At 44.0% G+C, this 18,842-nt stretch overlaps 2 protein-coding genes across 4 annotated transcripts; both read right to left on the bottom strand.

Annotated features, from left to right (window-relative positions):
• Positions 1-2,582: 2,582 nt before the first annotated feature.
• LOC117136615 (lysosomal aspartic protease) lies at positions 2,583-4,088 on the bottom strand. Of its 2 annotated transcripts, XM_033297601.1 has the most exons (2): positions 3,226-4,088; positions 2,583-2,946 (listed from the first exon to the last, which is right to left on the bottom strand). In XM_033297601.1, the coding sequence occupies exons 1-2, from the start codon at positions 3,994-3,996 to the stop codon at positions 2,782-2,784; spliced, it is 936 nt and encodes a 311-aa protein (XP_033153492.1). In that variant the 5' UTR covers positions 3,997-4,088; the 3' UTR covers positions 2,583-2,781. The 2 variants fall into 2 exon arrangements, with proteins under 2 accessions (XP_033153492.1, XP_033153491.1); XM_033297600.1 differs by having other exon boundaries at positions 2,583-4,088.
• Positions 4,089-10,913: 6,825 nt separating this feature from the next.
• LOC117136426 (diuretic hormone receptor) lies at positions 10,914-18,142 on the bottom strand. Of its 2 annotated transcripts, none has more exons than XM_033297338.1 (12): positions 17,751-18,142; positions 13,770-14,067; positions 13,343-13,541; positions 13,143-13,236; positions 12,825-12,999; positions 12,695-12,768; positions 12,517-12,627; positions 12,096-12,284; positions 11,905-12,020; positions 11,605-11,661; positions 11,334-11,541; positions 10,914-11,268 (listed from the first exon to the last, which is right to left on the bottom strand). In XM_033297338.1, the coding sequence occupies exons 2-12, from the start codon at positions 14,032-14,034 to the stop codon at positions 11,242-11,244; spliced, it is 1,515 nt and encodes a 504-aa protein (XP_033153229.1). In that variant the 5' UTR covers positions 14,035-14,067; positions 17,751-18,142; the 3' UTR covers positions 10,914-11,241. The 2 variants fall into 2 exon arrangements, with proteins under 2 accessions (XP_033153229.1, XP_033153227.1); XM_033297336.1 differs by lacking the exon at positions 17,751-18,142 and adding an exon at positions 16,421-16,494 and having other exon boundaries at positions 11,177-11,268.
• Positions 18,143-18,842: the final 700 nt, after the last annotated feature.

The following is an 18,842-nucleotide window of genomic DNA, read 5'->3' as shown; positions in this document are numbered from 1 at the left end:
GCCAATTACTCCCATTTCGCCATGGCAATCGTTTGGTTGACTACGAGTTGGAATACCCCGATGGGTATCCTCTTCGAGTGGATTCCTCGCGTTCCAGTTCACAATTACCTTTACATGTATATAAATCATAGTCAAGCACTCTTCAAAGCATCCGATTTTTATTAACAATTTTCGCTATTCATTCGGCTCGATTTTATTTTATCATCCACACTGTGACAAATTGTTTTCTAAAAAAAGAATTAAAAATAGTTTCATTGGGCGAGGTCATAAGTATTTGCTTGCTGTTGCATTATAATTTTGCATTTTCATTTCATTTAGAAAAAGTAAAACATTTTTAAATAAAATGTACCATTTTTTGCCAAAGCTTTTTTTCTCAAAAAAGTATCCATTACCATTTAATTCGTATTGAAGAGAATACATGTTAAAATACATCATATTTTATTCATATTTCATTTAATGCTTCTTTCATGGTTATATTTTCAAATGCCAGAAGCTCTTGTGCACTTGGTTTTTTAACTAAAGTATTTTGTGCATGTTTAACAAATTCCCCGCTCTATATACAAATTGGTTTTATCTTGCGACTCCTGCATTCCGAAATAATTTATTGAAGTTCTGACCTTTCTGGTGTGTACGTAAACAGCTGTGACATTTGTCAAAGGGTCGCATACACTGCGCTTCTGACTTGTTAGCGCCACCCAGTTGATTGTGCAAAGGCCACCTAACGAGCGAATCGCTGCAATGCCTGCTCTTTGAATTTTTCCCACTGCCAGGATGCAGGACTTCACATTGCACAACTCTGTATAAAGCCAGTGGAGAATTCTGGCAGCTCGTCAGTCGGCTTATCATTTAAATGGCTACTGCTACCATTTTTATCCCTCAAAGCCGGAGTGAAGTTGGCTTTAAAGGCAATCGGTAAGCGTCCTATTTCGTGGCTTAGTTCCTGGAAAATTGTTGCTGCTAATGGCTGTGCCTTATCGAATATTTGCGCAACTAATGCTGACCAGGAATCCGGTTTGCTTTGTTGAACACCAAGTTATGAAGGTTCGATGAGAGGATTAGGCATTTAATCCTGTGGAATGGGCTGAGGGGATACCCTGGATTTCACACCGCATTTTAAAAAAAGGTTGGATTAAAAGAAGTTTGCTACGAAAGAAGGCCGACAGTTTAAAGGACGGCAAAGTCAACAGTTTTTAAAACCGCAAATGGGGAGGGGGAAGAAAAATGCGTCCGTGAATGAAAGTGAATGGAGGCCATAAAAAGGCCAAAAGAAGTCGCCCGGAGAGTATCAATAAAGGCCGTGTAAGCCGCCAGCCAGAGCAAACGAAGGCGAAAGGTCAATGTAAAAAGTGGCAGGGCACAATAAAAGGAAACAGTCGCCGCCGCCACCAAAAAAAAGAGAAATATATAAATACCGCAGAAATGGGGAAAACTGAAGAAAAGCTGAAGGCGCAAAAGCCAACGATGCGTGCACATAAAACAGCAACGTCAATACGCACAAATATACATTGTAGATTGCTTGTAAATATATATTTATAACTATAAAGTGGGTGGATTGGTACCGAATGTTTCGACCTAATGATGCCCCTTACTTTCTAATCTCAGTAATCTCCACATGAACATTCTTTTATTATATAAGCTTAAGAAAAACAGGGTATTTGCAGATTTTACATTCTAACATATTTCATAATGTAGTTAAAGTTAAATTGAATTAAAGACTTCTCGCTCCAAATTCAAACTACCCTGTAAGTGTGCAGCCCACTGAGTATTTGTAATTTTTGAGACAGCTCGTAAAAGTTGGTGGGTAAACTCAAAAGTATCCGGAAGGATATCGCGAGCGCGGCTGGGAATTTGAATAAAAACGCAACGCGTCACTCGTAAACTTAAAGCTATTTATTTAATTTTTTTAAAGCCAGCAATTTAAGTTAGGAGCGACGTAGAAAAACCGCCAGAAGCGCCGCAGTCGAGGGAATTGAGAGAGACAAAAGAAGACATTGTTTTTCCCGGGAATCAATTACATCCCCAGTGCGCCCAAGGAACTCATCCCCATTTCCCATTTCTTCGTCCTTTTCACTTCTGCGCCTCTCTATCGACTCCAACTGGCTGAAAGCGATTTTTTTGATTAGCTTCCGCCCACACAGAATTCTGGCGCGGATGTGGAAGCCAACATTCCGAGGGGCACTAGTGCATGGCGGGCAGCAAAAGGAGCAGCAGCAGGTAATAAAATAATAAAATAATAAAATTCTGTTTTGATTTTTGCCTTCCTTCCCCCGGATCCCCTTGAACATTGCTTCAAGTGTACGATGACGTACACGTGCCCAAAATAAGCAACAGCTTGCTAACAGCATTTGGATGGCCAAATACGAGGCAGCGGGTATATTGAACTTAACGAGATGGATGGCCACCAACTCTCTTTTGTTAGAAAATAACATAAAATTTTAAATTCGATTTAAAACAGGAATGCTAGAATCGAGTTTCACGACTATCTGATACCCGTTACTAAGATAAAGGGAGTATTTATATAATTTATATACTTCATATGGCAGGAAACGCTCCCTTCGATCAGTCACGAGTCTAGGGTATAATTATGTTCCGAAGTGGTTTATTAAAAAATTTCTAAATAGACGAAATAAACAATATTTTTAAACACGTGAATAAAGGGTATTTGCCAGCTTGCATGTAAAATGTTACGTTCGTTTTTCGTTTGTACTTTTCGATGATTCGCGTGTTATGGCAACCAGTCGGTGAAAAAAGCAAGAAGCACATCAAACAGCATACATGGCCTCAGCTCCTGGCGTCAGCGAATCCAATGCGATGCCTCTCCATGTCGAACTCCGTATAGTATTTGCCCAAAAACACATCCCCCAGAATCCAGAGCGGTCCACTGGGCGATGGCAGGTCCACGGCAATGAACGCCGAGGAGCAGATCCTTCGATCCTGGTAGATATCCTGAAAGACGTACTCGTGAGACTCCAGGAAAAATGTACGCCCACCCAAGGTAAAGGTTATTCTGGGTAGGGCCGGAACGCTGTCGCAAGCAACCAGAAACTGACCAAAGGAGGAGGGAGTTCCCCCAATGGATTCATTGATGAGTATAGCCTGGTCGTAGGGCAATGCCAGGAAAGAAGTGCCCGTGTCGATAATCACTTCACATCCCTGCTGACATAGCTCGAGATTCCGGATAACTGCCGAATCCATTTTCACCTGCCAATAGGCACGATGGCTCACCTGGACATACGTAAAGTTGCCGGTGTAGTAATGCGGATTGGATCCGCCAAAGAAGATGGCTCCACCATCCTTCTCGCCATGTCTGCTGAGGTAAACACTGAATATGGGTTTCGTGAGCAGTCCCTGCTCCATCATCGCATAGAATGGTGGCTTGATGCGCTGCATGGAGATGCTGTGATAGGCCAGTCCAAAGATGCCGTCGAATTTGGCTGCCAGGAAGATGGGCCCCGGCATTTCGGTGGCCTCGGCAAAGGTCTGATCCCGAATCTCCAGACCAGCCACACGAACGGTGTCCGTGGAAAGGAAGCCGGACAGACTGCCACTGCCATAGTGGATGGCAAAGCGGTCTCCCCTCGCCTGGTGACTTTTCGACCGCTTGGCAAAGTAGCGATTGTGCACCCGACAGGCCACCATTGTGGACGCACACGTGGCGGATGGCACCCAGAGATTCGAGGAACCCGTATCGAATATCACCTTGAATGTCTGCGGCGGCGTCCCAATGGTGATGGGGCCAAAGTACTGGGCGTCCAGATAATTGCTCAGCGGTGTGCTCTTCACCGCCGAGCTCCAATCGCCACGGAAATGGCTGACCTCCTCGGCGTACTTCAAACGCAGCCGGTCCATCCGGATGCCCAACTTCTCGAAGCGATGACGGGCGGAGGGGAAGCGGCGCAGGGGAACGCGGTACAGCTGCAGCTTGCAACTGACAGGATGTTGGAACTGTACCGGAAGTATGAAGAGCACCGGAAGCAGCGAAACGAGCAGCCACATAATGCTATCAAAAGCAGTCGATAACCAAGCAATGTTGAAAACCAGGCAAGTGACTGTCTCAATAAAATATCAAAGCAAAAAGGACAGGCAACTTGCCGCTTTCTTTGTTGTGTAATAAATTGTGTTTAAATATTTCAATTCAATATGCCAAGGTTCCGATTACAGATATGAAGTAAATTCCTGAAGGATAAGACATACGGTTACCCTTGGAGAAAAACCTTTGCAGGAGCTCAAATTAAAAACATAAATGATAAATCTAAAGATTGTTGCGAAACAGAAAAGCACTTTAAAGACAATCGAAATATAATTGAATGGTTTGCTTCTTTAAAATATGTTTAATTTTACTCGCAAAAGAACTGGATATACCCAATTCATTGAAATAACCGCCTGGCAGCATAAAAATTTCCATGAAATGTAATTGGAAATGTGAAACGTCTGTGTGGCAGCAGTTTGGAATCGAGCTGTGATCGAATGTGTTGCTGTTGCTGCTGGAAAAGAGGACGAGGAAAACCTTTTCAATGCAATGTGAAAAGCGTCTGTAGGTGTTGAGTATAAGTTGAATCGATGTGAGTACTCGACTGAAAAAAAAAATATAAGTGTGTGCACCGTTGACAGAGTCTTCTAATTGTACTTGCTGCCATTCTGGTGGAGCTGTTTGATTGCACTTTCATTTGTGCACTGCCATTTGCGTAAATGTGTGCTCAATTGCTTGGATACGGAATGTCTATCAAAATGTTCATATCGTTTATTGAAGTTGTTTAAGAGCAAACTGCAAGGGCCTTAGCCTTACCCATCTTACGTCCCGATGAGCGCCAATTAAAGTGTCAGGATAATGCGACAATAACAAAAGCCTTCAGCAAAGAAGGAAAGAAGGACACAAATCCCGAAAAACCTCTTCGGACGACCTTCTCGTCCTGAAAGCCAGCTGTCAATGGCAGGCCACACCTGTGCTAATGGGCCGGGGAATATGACAATTCCCGGGGCTCCGGCTCCTTGGCATTATTACTTTCAGCAGAAAGTCCACTGGGGGGCTTGGCGGTACACTTAATTAGTGCATTTTCCTCGCCGGCCGAGGCTTTTGACCTGGCCTAAAAAGGATTGGCAGAAGTACAAGCTCGCACCGTTTAATTGAAGGCGACTTTCTGGCCCTGGGCAAATAACATTATCGGGTGAATTCAAATTGCATTATGTGCCACTAGGCAAAGCAGGCCCTCATTGAATTAGGCAAACACAATTAAAGTTAAGGGACACGGCAAAGTTTGCGCTTGTGAATCCGGGTAGCTGTCAGAAAAATCCGTCAGTGGGACAGAGTTAAAGTCAAAAGTCATGTCGGTGACAGGAAGTCCTTGAAAAGCTGTCACCGAGTGTCAGGAGTCAAAAGAAAACTTGTGTGTGGCAACACTTGTTGATTTTTGCGAAAAGAAACGAAAAGTTTGTCGGTTTCCTTATTTTTCGGGCTCTTTTTTATTTTTGGCTCCCTCGACCTGTGTCCACCGCAAGGCAAAAAGGTAAACTCTGTCTCAAATTGGAAAGCGGAAATTGCAGGCAGCACATTTTGTATTCTTTGATGCTTATAAATTAGGTTTGAACGGAAAAACGGAAAAACCCAAGCGAACAGAGAGCAAAACTGCTCCCTGCTGGATAATATGAAAGAGATAGAGTTCCTCGAATGTACATGGAATGGCAGGAAAACCCGAAACCCACAGCTGGTCAAAAGTTTTCGCCAAGAACTTTGGGCCAAGACGATGATTCAGGGCATGTGGTCCAGGCCAAGTCTCTTCCACATGCCGAAAAAACCAATTATAACGTAAAACTTTGACTCAGCTCTCTCATATATATATTTGAGACTACATGAAAAAAGGGTCTGGCTCTTTAAATGGCCGACTAAGAATGACCAAAAAATATTTATATATGCGGCATGCTGACTTGTTGCCGTTCTAAATTATTTATGGGCCAATTAGTGGGGTCGAAACAAGCCAAAAAACGGGGTAACTCGCGAGTTGGGTATCCAGTTTATTGATTTGTTTTGCATTTCGCACAGACAGCCACAGAAACAGAAACTTCAGTGCCCTAATCCTAACCGAGTTTTTGGCCCAGAGCGGAGAAATATAAATAAGGACTCGGCGAGTCCTGTTTTGTGTGCACTAGAACTCGTATCCTTTGGCATGCATTTCTGTGCTGCAAATGTCAATGGAGCTGCTGAAATATGGAAATAAATTGCCAATGCCACGGGAATCCGAATAGTGAGGGGAAAATTGAAAACTTTATGCCACCGGACGTGTTACATTTCTGAAGAATTACGGTCTGAAAGGATAATGCTGTGCAATTTATGAACGACAGTGTGATGAATAAGGCCAAGGGGTAAATGTCCTTTAGCCTTGCTCTTAACCCATTAGCACGGTGATTTTCACACTTTAACTTTGCGGTCGTTAGCGAGAAAATTAAGCCGTTTTAAAGCCGGTTAAATAGCTTTGCCAGCGGCATTGATTGATATCCTGCGCTGCTGTGGAAGCAATCAATTAAGCGAACAACGATGTCAAACACTTTGCACTCAATTTTGATTGATTTTCCCGGCAATAAAATGCTCTTAATAAAAGAGCGCGGGTTTTATAGAACTTCTTATACATATAGAAATGTCTATATGCTCTTCATTGCAATTGTAGGTGACAGCCACCTACTCAACTTCCCTGGCAGCTGCTGTTTCAATTCGATTTGCATAAAGAATGTTACCCAGTTGCATTGACAGCCAGTGGAAATTGTTTTGAAGCCATCGTCAGCAGCATGAGAATTGAGTTTTTTCTTTATTTTTTTTTTTATTTACTTTATTTATTAAGTCATACGGGGAAGTCTTGGAGCCCCTTTGTGTCCTTCTTATCTATTAGTTCAGCCCATTTGGGCTCGCCGGCTAACTATAGTTAGCTTTTTCAAATTTACAGTAATTTTACTACAATTGCTAACAATCACAATCACAATAACAAATAGGATTTAAGATAAGCGTCAGCTTCTGCTGACCCTTGTCAAAGGAGATCGGGTAATGAGATCCCTCGGTTGCCTTCTATTGAGCCTCCTTGGTGGGCGAGATCTGTTTAGAGCGCTGGCCAGCCGATTTCTGTGGCGCTCCAGCCTGTCATGGTATCTGCTCGAGTGCTGGTTTATTTCGTCAAATACCGTTGGGAGTTTCAGGTCTCTGTGCAGGGTGGTGTTTCGAACAAACCACTCGCAGCCGGTGATGAGTCTTGCTACCTTATTTTGAATAGCCTGGATCCTTTTGATGTGGCTGTCGCATGCCAAGCCCCAGATTTGGCACCCACACTTCCAGTTTGGTGCTAAGATCTGTTTGTAAATTGTCAGCTTGTTGGATAGCTTCGCCACCTTGGCACGTAGGCGTTTTCTGATGTCGGTCACATGCTTGGCAAATGTGAGTCTGCGATCCAGAATTCCAGATTCGGTTGTGGTACGGGGGCTTCCTCGATGTAGACGGGCGGTGGCGTTCTCCGCTTTAAAGTATAGCAGACGTTGTTGGATTTACTGCTATTGATGCCAATGTTCCAACGTCTTACCCATTCCGAGAACCGGTATGCAAAGTCCTGGATACCATCGGCTGCGTCGTGCTCGCATCGGGACCTGTAGGTGACGCACACGTCATCGGCAAATGTGGCCAGCATTGACTTCCCGTAAAGGCTTACATCCGGCTGCGGCATGTCGTGCACAACTTAAAATAGTTTTTTAATTCATATCATATCAGCAATTTTGCAATGCATTACGACGTCTAAGGCGTTCCTCGGACGCCATCCGGCGGTATCGACTCTTCTGCAATTCCGATAGATTCCTCCAGGGAGCAGCTGCCTTGGAAATGACAACTCTTATCCAAGAGACAGGCAACAAAGACCAGAAAAATAACTTTATCGGGAAACCCCTACTTTATATATCTGGCCAATTATCGTAAGAGACATCATGGCTTAAGGATTTAAGCCACGATTTTTCTTTCTTGAGATAATATGCAACAAATATAAAGTATGGGTTCCCGATACAGGCATTTTGCCGTTCTTTGTTGCCTGTCTCTTGGATAAGAGTTATCATTTCCAAGGCAGCGGCTACCTGGAAGAATCTATCGAAATCTCAAAAAAGTCGATACCGAAAGAAGGCGTGCGAGGAACGCCGCAGACGTCGTAGTGCATTGCAAAATTGCTGATATGATATGAATTAAAGAACTATTTTAAGTTGTGCTAAAGACAAAGTAAGATAAGCCAACTGTGAATCAAATGTATATTCAGAATGTGTAAGAATTGAGTAAGTTTTTGACATTTCACTTGACAGCTTAAAGTTCCGTTGCCACTCGCGGCTTCAAAGTTCAAAATTTTCCCCAGCGAAAACAATGATGCAATTGCTTAAGCCGACAAGAGCAAATATTTAATTAGCCGATGTCCTCGCGGAGAACTACTAAGCAGATGAGAGAGGGGGCCGCACATCCTGCGGCCAAATTGTTCGGCAGCCACAGGCATTCGAGCGTAAAAGGCACGTCGGATGTAATAGACTTTATGGCCAAGGACTTTGGGGGAATCCCCGCCGCCAGCGAGGCGCTAAGTTTGCCCCTCCCTATTCATAATACGTCCACACATAATTAAGGAGATTTGGCCGCAAAGGCAGAATCAACACATAAATCACATTCGTCCTGAATGCTCATCTTGTTCTAAGGACGAGCGGTTTTAATTAGAGACGAAAGCTGTGCTAGCAGAGTATTTTTTTTTTATGGAAAGTGTCATAATTACTAGGGATTTATTCAGTCCTGTCTGCGCTGAATGGGCCTTCTGTTCATATTCATTTTAGTTTCTATGTGTAAGTGTTTTCTTGAGATACCCCAAGTTGAGATACATTTTTCGGTGTATAATCGATAGATTACCAATTCTGTACCTATAGGTGGGCCAATTCACCTGAAACCTTTGCTTTTTCTGTTATTTACCAGCTGCTTCTCCATATTTAAATACTCTTCTACGCCCGCCTGCCCTTTGACCGGATGCCAACTTTTTAATGTCTGAGTTTCTGCGCCGTAGCCCAAATGACCCCACCTCCTGTGCGTTGGGGATGGCGTTAATTAAAGCAGCTGCCGAACCCTTTGAAAAAGATTTCATTTCATGTATAGTGGGCCGCCTAAGCGACTTATAATTGAGTTCCGTTTCTCGCGCTGCTGAAGTTGCCATTTTATACCATTTTATGCGCACAATTTGGTTAATTAAAATGCTACAATTGCGTTGGCATTTTTGTGGCGCCCCATTTGACTGCCTGCCATTTCCGCTTCTTATCTGAGTCCTTCAGGTACGAATGGCAAGAGTCCTTGTCGCCGGTTGGCAAGCACAAGGATCTTCAAGGCGACGGCTGCACACGACGCATATGTTGACGGAAGTTCAAAAGCTGAGGGGGGGCATTGAAGTTGGGGACCTGCCACACATTGATGTGATTGTATTTACGCCCTTGCCACACTTTAAACACAAGTTTCACAAGGAGTTTGTTTTCGAGTGGTTTGGTTTTTGTTGCACTCGATTTTCTTGAACTTTTATTAAAGTGGCACTTTGGGCATTTCAATTAGGCTAAGCACGGAAACATGGCTACCACAATCGCCACTTCCGGCGGATGTATAAAACCACGTAGTGTGCGAAAAGCGAAATAACAAAAGAAATCTCAGAATATCAAATGAAGAGAAGAACAAGCGTTTCGTGCATATTTCGAGCACATTAAAAATTTATTTTTATTTTATTCTTTTATTTCGGCATGCATCTCTGCAAACGGACCAGCAGATGAAGTGGAATATTTACATTTGTATTCGGCTCGGTATTCTCTTTTTTGTCTGGACTTTGCTTTTATCTTCACCACGCTTTGGCATTTGTATACCCTGTAAAGCGGGGTAATTGCGTGTTCATTGAAAACGAATGGGTTTCTTTATGATTTAGGTAAAAAAAACAAATTATAAGTCAAGTCGTTGTATTATTACTCTAGGTAAAATGTATCGAATGTATTCTATTCAATGGGTATCAGAAATGTCTAATATATAATAGCAATAGTCAAAGCTTCTAGTTTTTTCTGTGCTTGCATGGCCGCTTTTCATGCAACATTTATGAGCAGCATTTTGGGGCACAACTGCCAGTAGTTTCTGTGAATTTTGAGAACGCCAAAATGTGCGCAGCGTATATTCAGCATAACATTTCCAGGGAAAGCAGTCTGAAACGCTAAGTGCAGATGCCATTTAGATGCTAAGTTGGCCAAATCGTGACCTTTAAGCGGACTAAGGGGATGAGGCAATCCTTTTTTCCCAACTCGTGTCAATTAACTCATTAAACTTCCCACCGTTTTGTGGAGCGTCGGACCCAATTAGCTTTCAATTATACCGTCTATGGGCTGCTTTTTCATAATCAAGCAAAATTTCAATTAATTAAAATGTAACCGAGCTAAGTTGGAGGTGTGAGAAAGAGCCTTTATTATGTAGGACTCTATTACACATTAAAGTTTTATGGAATATCAGTGAGGAAGATAAGCCGCCAACATATTTTCTCTATCCTGTCAGCTTCATAAAATGTTGGTTTTGATGATGGAAACTTTTGCCCATGAAACTTTTTGTTCGCAGATTATCGTGAAAGAGTTTTGAGTTCCGTTTCGCTGTATTGTTGGCTTGCCAAACTGTTGCATACTTTTAGGAAGTTGCAAAGAGCGGAACATGTGTTTGCCATGTCAACTTTTGCCATATTTGCAGCCATAACAGCTACACATCTCCGAGGATGGTATTTTAGGAATTTTTTCGAGTACATCAAAGCCGATAAAGAAAATCCCCCAAACAATGGAAACTCACGAAAAGAAAACCGCAATGATAATCCCACAGAGAAAAACGCCGATCGAGTACACCGAAGTAAATAGACCATTTATTTAGATGCTAGAATTTCTTGTTTATACAGAGAATTAATCCATTTGCACATTGAGTTACATTCAACAGCTACACTTGGAGTTCATAACATGGAGTGGGTTGTGTTGTTAATGGGGCTCGCAGCTGCTCACATATACGACATCTAACAGTTTAAAACGATTGACCCAACTTATGTTGCTCGCTTGCTCCGCTTGGTACTTGGTTTCGTCCTTTCATCGCACTCCAGCCTTTAATATGTAGTACTAGCTAACTAATCGCACTCGCAGATCTGCGACACGGAAGTGGAAAGTTCAATGAAAGTTCAGTCTCTTAAGATGCACTTGCTAGGGATTTGTCTACACCGAGTTCTCCTCGAGTCCTTGCTGGAATTCGAGAATGATTATTGGATGGTCTGGATGGCTGAGAAGAACTCAGTTCTGGTTCTCACCCTCATCAGGGGACTAATGGCCCGGGGCATTACGCTCAGAGTGCTGCCGGAACTCATGGCATTTGCCGCCAAAGTGGGCATCGTGTGCAGGGCATTGTTAGAGCCCCGGTGGAGCGAAAGTGGGGCATGCTGACCCACCAGCGTGGTGGTGGTGGCCGAACTCACGCACGACTCCCGCTTGCCACGCCCATAGTAGCTGGTCAAAGGTCTGCAACGGAGTGGATGTCAAGATATCCCGTCACTTCTTAGCCACGATTGCCACATAACTTACCGCATACTCTCGGCTCGAGGGGAACCACCGCCTTTCGAGAAGCTTTTCGTCGTATAACTGCCAAGTTTAAGAAGAATTGCACAGGAAAAGTTAGTGTACAATAGTGAAAATGTTTTTAATGACTGCAATTCCTAGTAGCAATCTAGCACTGCCACACTTTATGATAGGTTTAACATTAAAGCCATTCGAGAAGATATATGTGCAACTCAGTTGTTTCCTATATAAGTTTGCAGTTTTCTCTTCTCGAGTATTTATTTTTAAGTGTACTTACAAGCAGACTTAAAAGTTTGGACTACTTACCGTCGGTTCTGGTTCAGCTGGATGGTGCGCGTGTCCCGCCACGTGGAAATGTGGTGTCTCAGTGCATTTCGCACCTCCGAGTTGAGGAAACAGTAGAACAGCGACACCGAGAATCCCTGTGGCACACACACAAACAGTCTCTTACAAAAAAAAGTGGATAAAAGGATTGCGCCCTGGCAAACGAAACCCACCTGAGTGCTGAGTAATACCGCTCGCAGGACTGCAAACATGTGTCCCATTAGGCCAGATTCCGAGGGACCAGCCAGCACCACCAGGTAGGTGATGCCAAAAAGTGGGATTAGCACCAGCAGTGCCTTAGCAGCTTTCCTATACTGACGAGTCTCCACTGTATTGGCCGAGCGCAGCTTTGTGATTAGAACCTAAAAGAGAAGCAAACCGATAATCTGGCTCAGTATTTTCGGGAATTTACAGTCGGAAAAAGATTGGTAGCTTAATTCTTCAAAAGGTTTTAAAGTGTTTTGAGGAAATTATAATAAGAAAATAATCTCAATGTAAGCTATTAAAACAAATAATCTGTGGTAACTTGTTTAATCTTCTCTAAAGATTTTGGCTTGAGTGTCTATATTCTTCCGGTGTAAATTCCATACGCACCCACATGATGCGCAGCAGAAAGGTGAGATTGATTATTAGCACCGCACAGACAGGTCCCTGGTATATCCAATCCACGTGGGTCTCCTGCATCCAGGGGCAGTTGATTTCGTACTGTCGGATGGGAAACAAAAGGAAGACTACTCTCCAGGGGTCTCTTCAAATCCCAAAATAGACATACCTTTTCGGGGGTGCTGTAGGTGACCGTTAGACTCTTGGCCACAGCCCAGGTGACAACAAACAAGGCCGGGCCACCTGCCAGCAGGAGGAAGACTTAATTGGCTGGCACACAATCGGGCATTCACACTTACCCCAGCCTATGGAGGCGTAGATATTAAAGCGCAAATTGTCCCCGGAGAAGGTCTTGACCACCAGCATGTACAGGTACAAGCCCTCGACCAGCATCCAAAAGAAGTTGGTCAGGGTGAAGAAGTGGAACAGGGTGATCAGAGCAATGCAGCTGCCCACTCCACTTCGGATGGAGATCTGTAGATTAAGTGGTAGCCATTAGTCTTAGGCTGTCAGCGGCTGTTTATAGTTTCCATTCACTTTGGACTAGCTCCCCTTTCATGGTCGAGTATGATTTAATAAGCCAGCAATTGCAATTATCTGGCAGTCATAATGCTCACCTGGACGGATAACAAGAGTATCCAGAACAAAGCCGACATGATGTACGTGAAGAACAAGTTGGCGTGGATGGTGTTGCGCAGGCAACGCAGCTCCCTGATGAACGAAGACAAATACAAAGGACGGGGGGTAAGTCGGGGGTTAGGCAAAAATAAATGCCATGCCCAGGGTATCGGGTCACCAGGGAGGGGGGCACACTCACTTGAAGTAGGCGAAAACAATCAGCGCCAGCGAGAGCGATACCAGGCTGAGGGTGTACCCAATGTAGTAGATAATGGTGGGCAGCTCCACGATGACCTCGAACTCCGGCACGGATTCGGGGGCGGGCAGGTGGGCGCAGGCATCGTAGTTGGTGTACTTCTCCCAAGTTCCATTGGCATGGCAGAACCTCGTTGCATTCTCTGGTCAAATACAAAAACGTACGCAGCGGAAAATGCAAACAGTTTTTAAATAGACTAGTCTCATACACTTGGATCTATATTGGGAAGGTGCCTTCTCTGTCTGGACACCGACTTAAAAAATTCCATTTTCAATTCATAACCAACTGTGCAGTTAACAGTTTTTTTTTAAGCTCAGTTTAAAAATAGGTCGGATATTAAAGTGTAAGGTCAAAGTGGACTGGTACTCACTGCTGCTATCGTAGTGAATTCCCTGCAGCTCGTCCATGCACTGAAGCACTGCCAGGGTACCGCGAGCTGTCCTCGGCCAGCACAGGATCGAGTCGAACTGGGTGAGGCAGTGGCCACTATCGTTGCCATAGGTGGAGGCCTCGATGTGCTCCTGCACCAGGCACTGCAGCTCCACGCTCTCGCCGATGCCGTCTAGGTTGTGCAGATCCAGGAGCGGGTCACTCCCGCTGGCGTTCACCGAATCGATGTGGCTGTGGTCACTCATTCTACAACATCCTGGCACTTGGCATCTCTGGTACTGAAAAAAGTCAGTTTAAAGTTAAGTCCAAGACTGTAAAATACTTGAAGCGGAGGGAAAATGTTTGTGGTGCTTTGAAAATGTAACTTTAAAATATTTTATAATCATTATAGAGCTTTTATACACTTCATTTAAAAACGTTTCTTTCTTTTTTGAAAAATGGTAAGCTTTCATCTTTAATCAGAAATAAAATATTATTATTCGACTGGTACGAAAATATAGCTGACATTTCCTGACCATTTCCCTTCGAATTGACAACGTTCATAATACTCCCCAGCAGAATGCGTTCAATCAGAAAGTTATAATTTCCTCAATTGTTAGGGGATTCCCCGGCGGTTGGTTGGCTGAAACTAAGCTGTCGGGCAAAGTTCAATTGGCAACCCTTCTGCCCGCTCCACCGCAGCCAGTGGCATTTCGCCTGTGTGCGTTAATTGCATTGGCCATGTTTCACCGACTACGGGCCACGCCCACATCGAACCGGGCTTAAAGGACCATCAACTCGGCGGAAAGTATGCTTTAAGTCGAAGACCATTTCTAGGGAAAACAGGGTGGCTAGAGATAAGTAAATGCACGGGCCCAGTGCCATAAAAATTCATTAGTTTTGCCATCAAAGGCGGACAGAAGCGTCAGCAAATCAGAGGAGCGGCAGTCAGCCTTTCATACTGATATGTGCCCATAAAAAGCACGTCAAAGGATCCAAGTCTGGGGTGATGGTGATAGAAATTAGAAAAGCTAACTTCCGGCCAAAGATTGTGGCCTTTGTGGCCTGGTTCGGGCTGGTTCTGCCTCAGACACGAAATCTCGCATTTATGTTCTGATAATAAATGGCATAAATGATGCATCGTTACATTAATGCACAACATAAAACGGGGCGGCAAGTAAGACACACACACAAGCAATATACATATATTAAAAATGTAGATGGGCCTGTTTTGTACAGTGAGCTAGAAAAGTTCTCTGCGCGCTCTAAAATTTAAGCGGAAGTGGTTTTCACTTTCCGCTTAACAGTGAAATAAATTAGGCAAACAAGCCAGCCTTAATTCCAAGGAGCAGCCATAAGCCAAGGCAGGAATTTAAATGCACTTGGACTGAAAATGGTTATCTCTTAAGTGCTGACCAACCCGAACCAATTACTTTCTGTGGAATTTCCGATTTGCTCGGACGGCACATTCCCCAGGCGATTGTCTAATTGGCACAGGAATTTCTAACCACAAGCGATGAAATATTAAACCCGGAGGGAAATTGAAAATTCCGCCCCAAGGCTTGGGTGCACTTCTGGCTGCCACTGTGTGCTCGGCTTCGTATTTTTCTTTCCATTGTTGCTCCTGTTTGTTTTTCTCGTAAATTAACGCAATGCATGATGTACATAAAACAAAGACTGGCTGATTATTACTGCATGGCACATGCCTGCACGTCCTTTCCGGAGTTTGCCAAGGTCCTGGGACCTGGTTCATTAGCCGCTCGCTTACTTATAACACATACGCCCCGTTGCCTTCGTTTTCCAGCTTCGCACGCTCACAGCCACGCAGATGAGTTAAGACAGCAATATACGCGCCGCAAGTTTAAGTTGAAAAGTATATTATGTGGAAAAAGGGAAAGAACAGCGACCGACCGCCTCTAATTACCTCATAAATAACGTCGCACGAAATTAGCAGGCCTAAATTATGGCCATAAATGCTAATTGCATATTTGATTTCAATTAATTCAGCTGACAGGCGCCCAAAAACCCAAGAAGGACACATTTCAAATCAGCGTGCGAATGCAAATATGTTCTGACAGCTCGCTTGGACAAATCTCTTTATGGCCAGCCAATTTGACGAATGTCCACCCGCCGGGGAAACAGGCAAAACAAATTCAGCTTGGCCGAATCATCGCCGGCATAAAAAGGACATTACCACAAATACATTCATAGACGGAGGCCTAAGAAATGGTTGGTCCTGGACGGAGAGCAACGGACAAATCGCACATCGTCCTTTCTGCTCCTCTGCCTCCTCTTTTTGCACATGCTATTATAGAAGATTGTATCTAATCTCGTACGATTGCACACAATGGATTTGCCAAAGGCGACACAACAAAAAAATAGGGGATTGTGTGGAGGGAGTTTGCTTGTGGGTCCTTTACTTTTTTCTCGCCCGTGTGAGAGGTTCTGCAATTTCCTGCTGCTATAATGCTTATAAATGTTCGCCCGCAATCGCCGGGGATTTCTTTAGGGGATTGAGAACATAATAACAGTGCGAATAGTGGCAAGCGTTCGCATTTTCCACTTATCCAACAAAATATGCAGACTAAAAATTAAATTCCAGTTTTTTCCAGCCCTCGAAGAGGGTTTTTTTCTACGCCCTTATATGTTTACCTTTGCAAAAATTCCGACATTGCGCGGGACACCGGGGAAAAGTGCTATTTTCGGTTCTCATTAATGTAGCTCATTAAATTTTATATGCATAAGCTGCCAGCTGCAAACAAAAAATGTAAGCATTTAAAATGTATAAGCGTGCCACACAAGAGACCAGCAGCACATTACGTATACGCAGCATGGACAAAGCCAGCTTGGAAAGCCAGCACGCAGGCATAAGCGTATAGAAAGTTTGTAATTAAATTGCTCATTTAAGCGTGGAAACGATGAATTCGATCGGGAATACTGCGGGAAGTGTTCTGCGGAAATATGTAATATTCAGCGTGTAATCCGGAGAAAATATATTACTAATTTTATTCATCCGCCTTGGGCGCTTAAATTTTATTGTTCGGACTTTTGTGGACTCTCCTCGGAGGCCGATAAGGAAAAGCCAGTCTAGACAAGCCAACATCATAATTTGCAGGCACGCACTGCCATTTCCATTTCCGCCTGAGCCTGAGCCTGATCTGCTGGCCACTTTCCATGCTTAAGTCAGCACATATCCTTTGGCAGGAGGATGGAATGGGATGGGATGGGGCTGACACTCCAGCGATTGCCAACAAGTGTTGCGTTTTATTGTCTGGCCTTTAACAGCTCTCCTTTGCCATCCGGCCATTGTGTGTGCGGCACGTGCAGGCGCCTGCATTTGGAGCTACGTGAGGGATCTCCACTCCTGCGGATAGTCCGAGCATAAAACCATAAAAATCCGCCGCAAAAATGAAACGAACCTGGCCACCAAATCTGTTATTTATTGGCCCAATAAAAATTTGGTTTAATGCATTACAAGTGGCCGAAATGCCGCGGAGATTGCCGGAGATTTACTCGACTTGCAAAGGGAAGTCCTTAAGGCCATGGCAACAAGTCCTTCCTGGTTAGCAGTTAGTTTATTAGAGTGGTCAAGTGCATGGAGTTGGGGGGCATTTCTGATTTCGGGCTGGAATTTTCCCAATCGATACTGCAAACACGCAAAACAATGCCTCTGCTGCCCCCTAATAGCCATACTCTCGGGTCTTTCAGCCGCAGAGTTTTCGCTTTAGTAACCGATAGCATTGTTTTCAGCAGCTGAGCGAGTGTATGCACTGGCATTTTAATTAACCACAATTTGTTTCTGCATCCCAGTCGCCCTGAAAAAATCTTCTCCTAGCCAAGTTTCTAAACGCAGAATGAGATTCCTTTCGCCACTCGCACTCACAATTTACGTTGGAATTCTTGGGATTACTTGCGTTTAGCACTCGCACTAGGGACCGCAAAAGAGCCAGGAGGCGGGTCCTTTGTCCTTTCGACCACTTACTTGACCCGTCCTAAATGCGTTTAACGCCTTCTAAGCTGCGAAATGATTATGTTAAAGCGGTTTTTGCTGGTGCGGGTTTTTTTTTTTTTTGCTAGTTGCCTTGGTTATTGACACACGCCCATTTACGTGGGCAAAACTTTATTGTGTTCACATTTATATGCGGGATTATTTGTTATAGCGACCCTTGAACTTTTTCGAAGCACTCTCAAAGCCATCGACTTGCAAAGTTATGCGGCATTAATGCGGCACTTATTTGTTATTTCTTTTCCTTTTGCTAATTAAAATTTTCCTTTTTCTCTTGTCACATTATTTAAAAATTAGTTTCCACTTTAACGGCTCTGAAGAGGACAATAGGTTTCCGCAAATTTTGAAATTCCGAAACGAACCGCACTCGTTCACATCCCGCTGATAACTGAAGGGATACCCGAAGGATGTGTCTTAACAAGGCTCGCCTTCTTACCAAAAGGCGCCAATTTTGGGTTCCACAAACTGAAAAGCTCGCAAAGCTGCATTCCACAAGCTGTTGAAAAAGCTTTCTGCCGGGCAACAGGTGGAACATCCTGGCGGGAGGATGGTTAAAAGGACCCCCCAAACAGAAACCGATTCGATTGCAGTTCTAATGCCTGAAAATCTGCCTATTTGATTTATGCAAATATGTGCCGAAGTCTCATGTTTGCCCAGCATTTCGCTGGCTGTTTGTTTAGGGCATGCGGCAAAAGGGATACCCCGGACTCATCAGGATTCGGCAGGATTCGCCAGAATATTGATGAGAAACTCCTTGCAGGCCGTCTTTGAAGTCGCAGCCTGATTTAATTGTGAGTTTCGGAGCCGGAGCCCGTTCAAAACACCTCTCACGTGGGCCTTATCAAATTAAACTGAAGTGGCAGCGCCTCGGGTCTGACAGTTATTGAAATATCAATATGGTTAGGCACCGGGAAAATGGTTTCCCGGAAAATGTGCGAAATTAAATTGTAGAAAAAACAAGGGCAACATTTTTATTCACAGGCATCTTTTCTCTTGCCTGGCAAATTTTTTATCACAATGATAAACATTTAGACGGATGTCCTGGCTGCTTGGAATGCGTGCGACACA

The sequence above is a fragment of the Drosophila mauritiana genome, chromosome 2R (assembly GCF_004382145.1).
Source record: "Drosophila mauritiana strain mau12 chromosome 2R, ASM438214v1, whole genome shotgun sequence".
In the NCBI taxonomy this organism is placed as follows: domain Eukaryota; kingdom Metazoa; phylum Arthropoda; class Insecta; order Diptera; family Drosophilidae; genus Drosophila; species Drosophila mauritiana.
The sequence above is the reverse complement of the archived record's forward strand: the minus strand, read 5'-3'. Positions and strand labels throughout refer to the sequence as shown.

What these genes read in the sequence shown, in the direction of transcription:
- LOC117136615 (XM_033297600.1), bottom strand. Translation starts at nt 3,996, where the DNA reads ATGTGGCTGCTCGTTTCGCTGCTTCCGGTGCTCTTCATACTTCCGGTA.
- LOC117136426 (XM_033297338.1), bottom strand. Translation starts at nt 14,034, where the DNA reads ATGAGTGACCACAGCCACATCGATTCGGTGAACGCCAGCGGGAGTGAC. An exon ending in CTACGCCTCCATAGGCTGGG is followed by an intron (nt 12,769 to 12,824) that starts GTAAGTGTGAAT and finishes TCCTGCTGGCAG; the next exon opens with GTGGCCCGGCCTTGTTTGTT. An exon ending in CGGTATTACTCAGCACTCAG is followed by an intron (nt 12,021 to 12,095) that starts GTGGGTTTCGTT and finishes TGTGTGCCACAG; the next exon opens with GGATTCTCGGTGTCGCTGTT.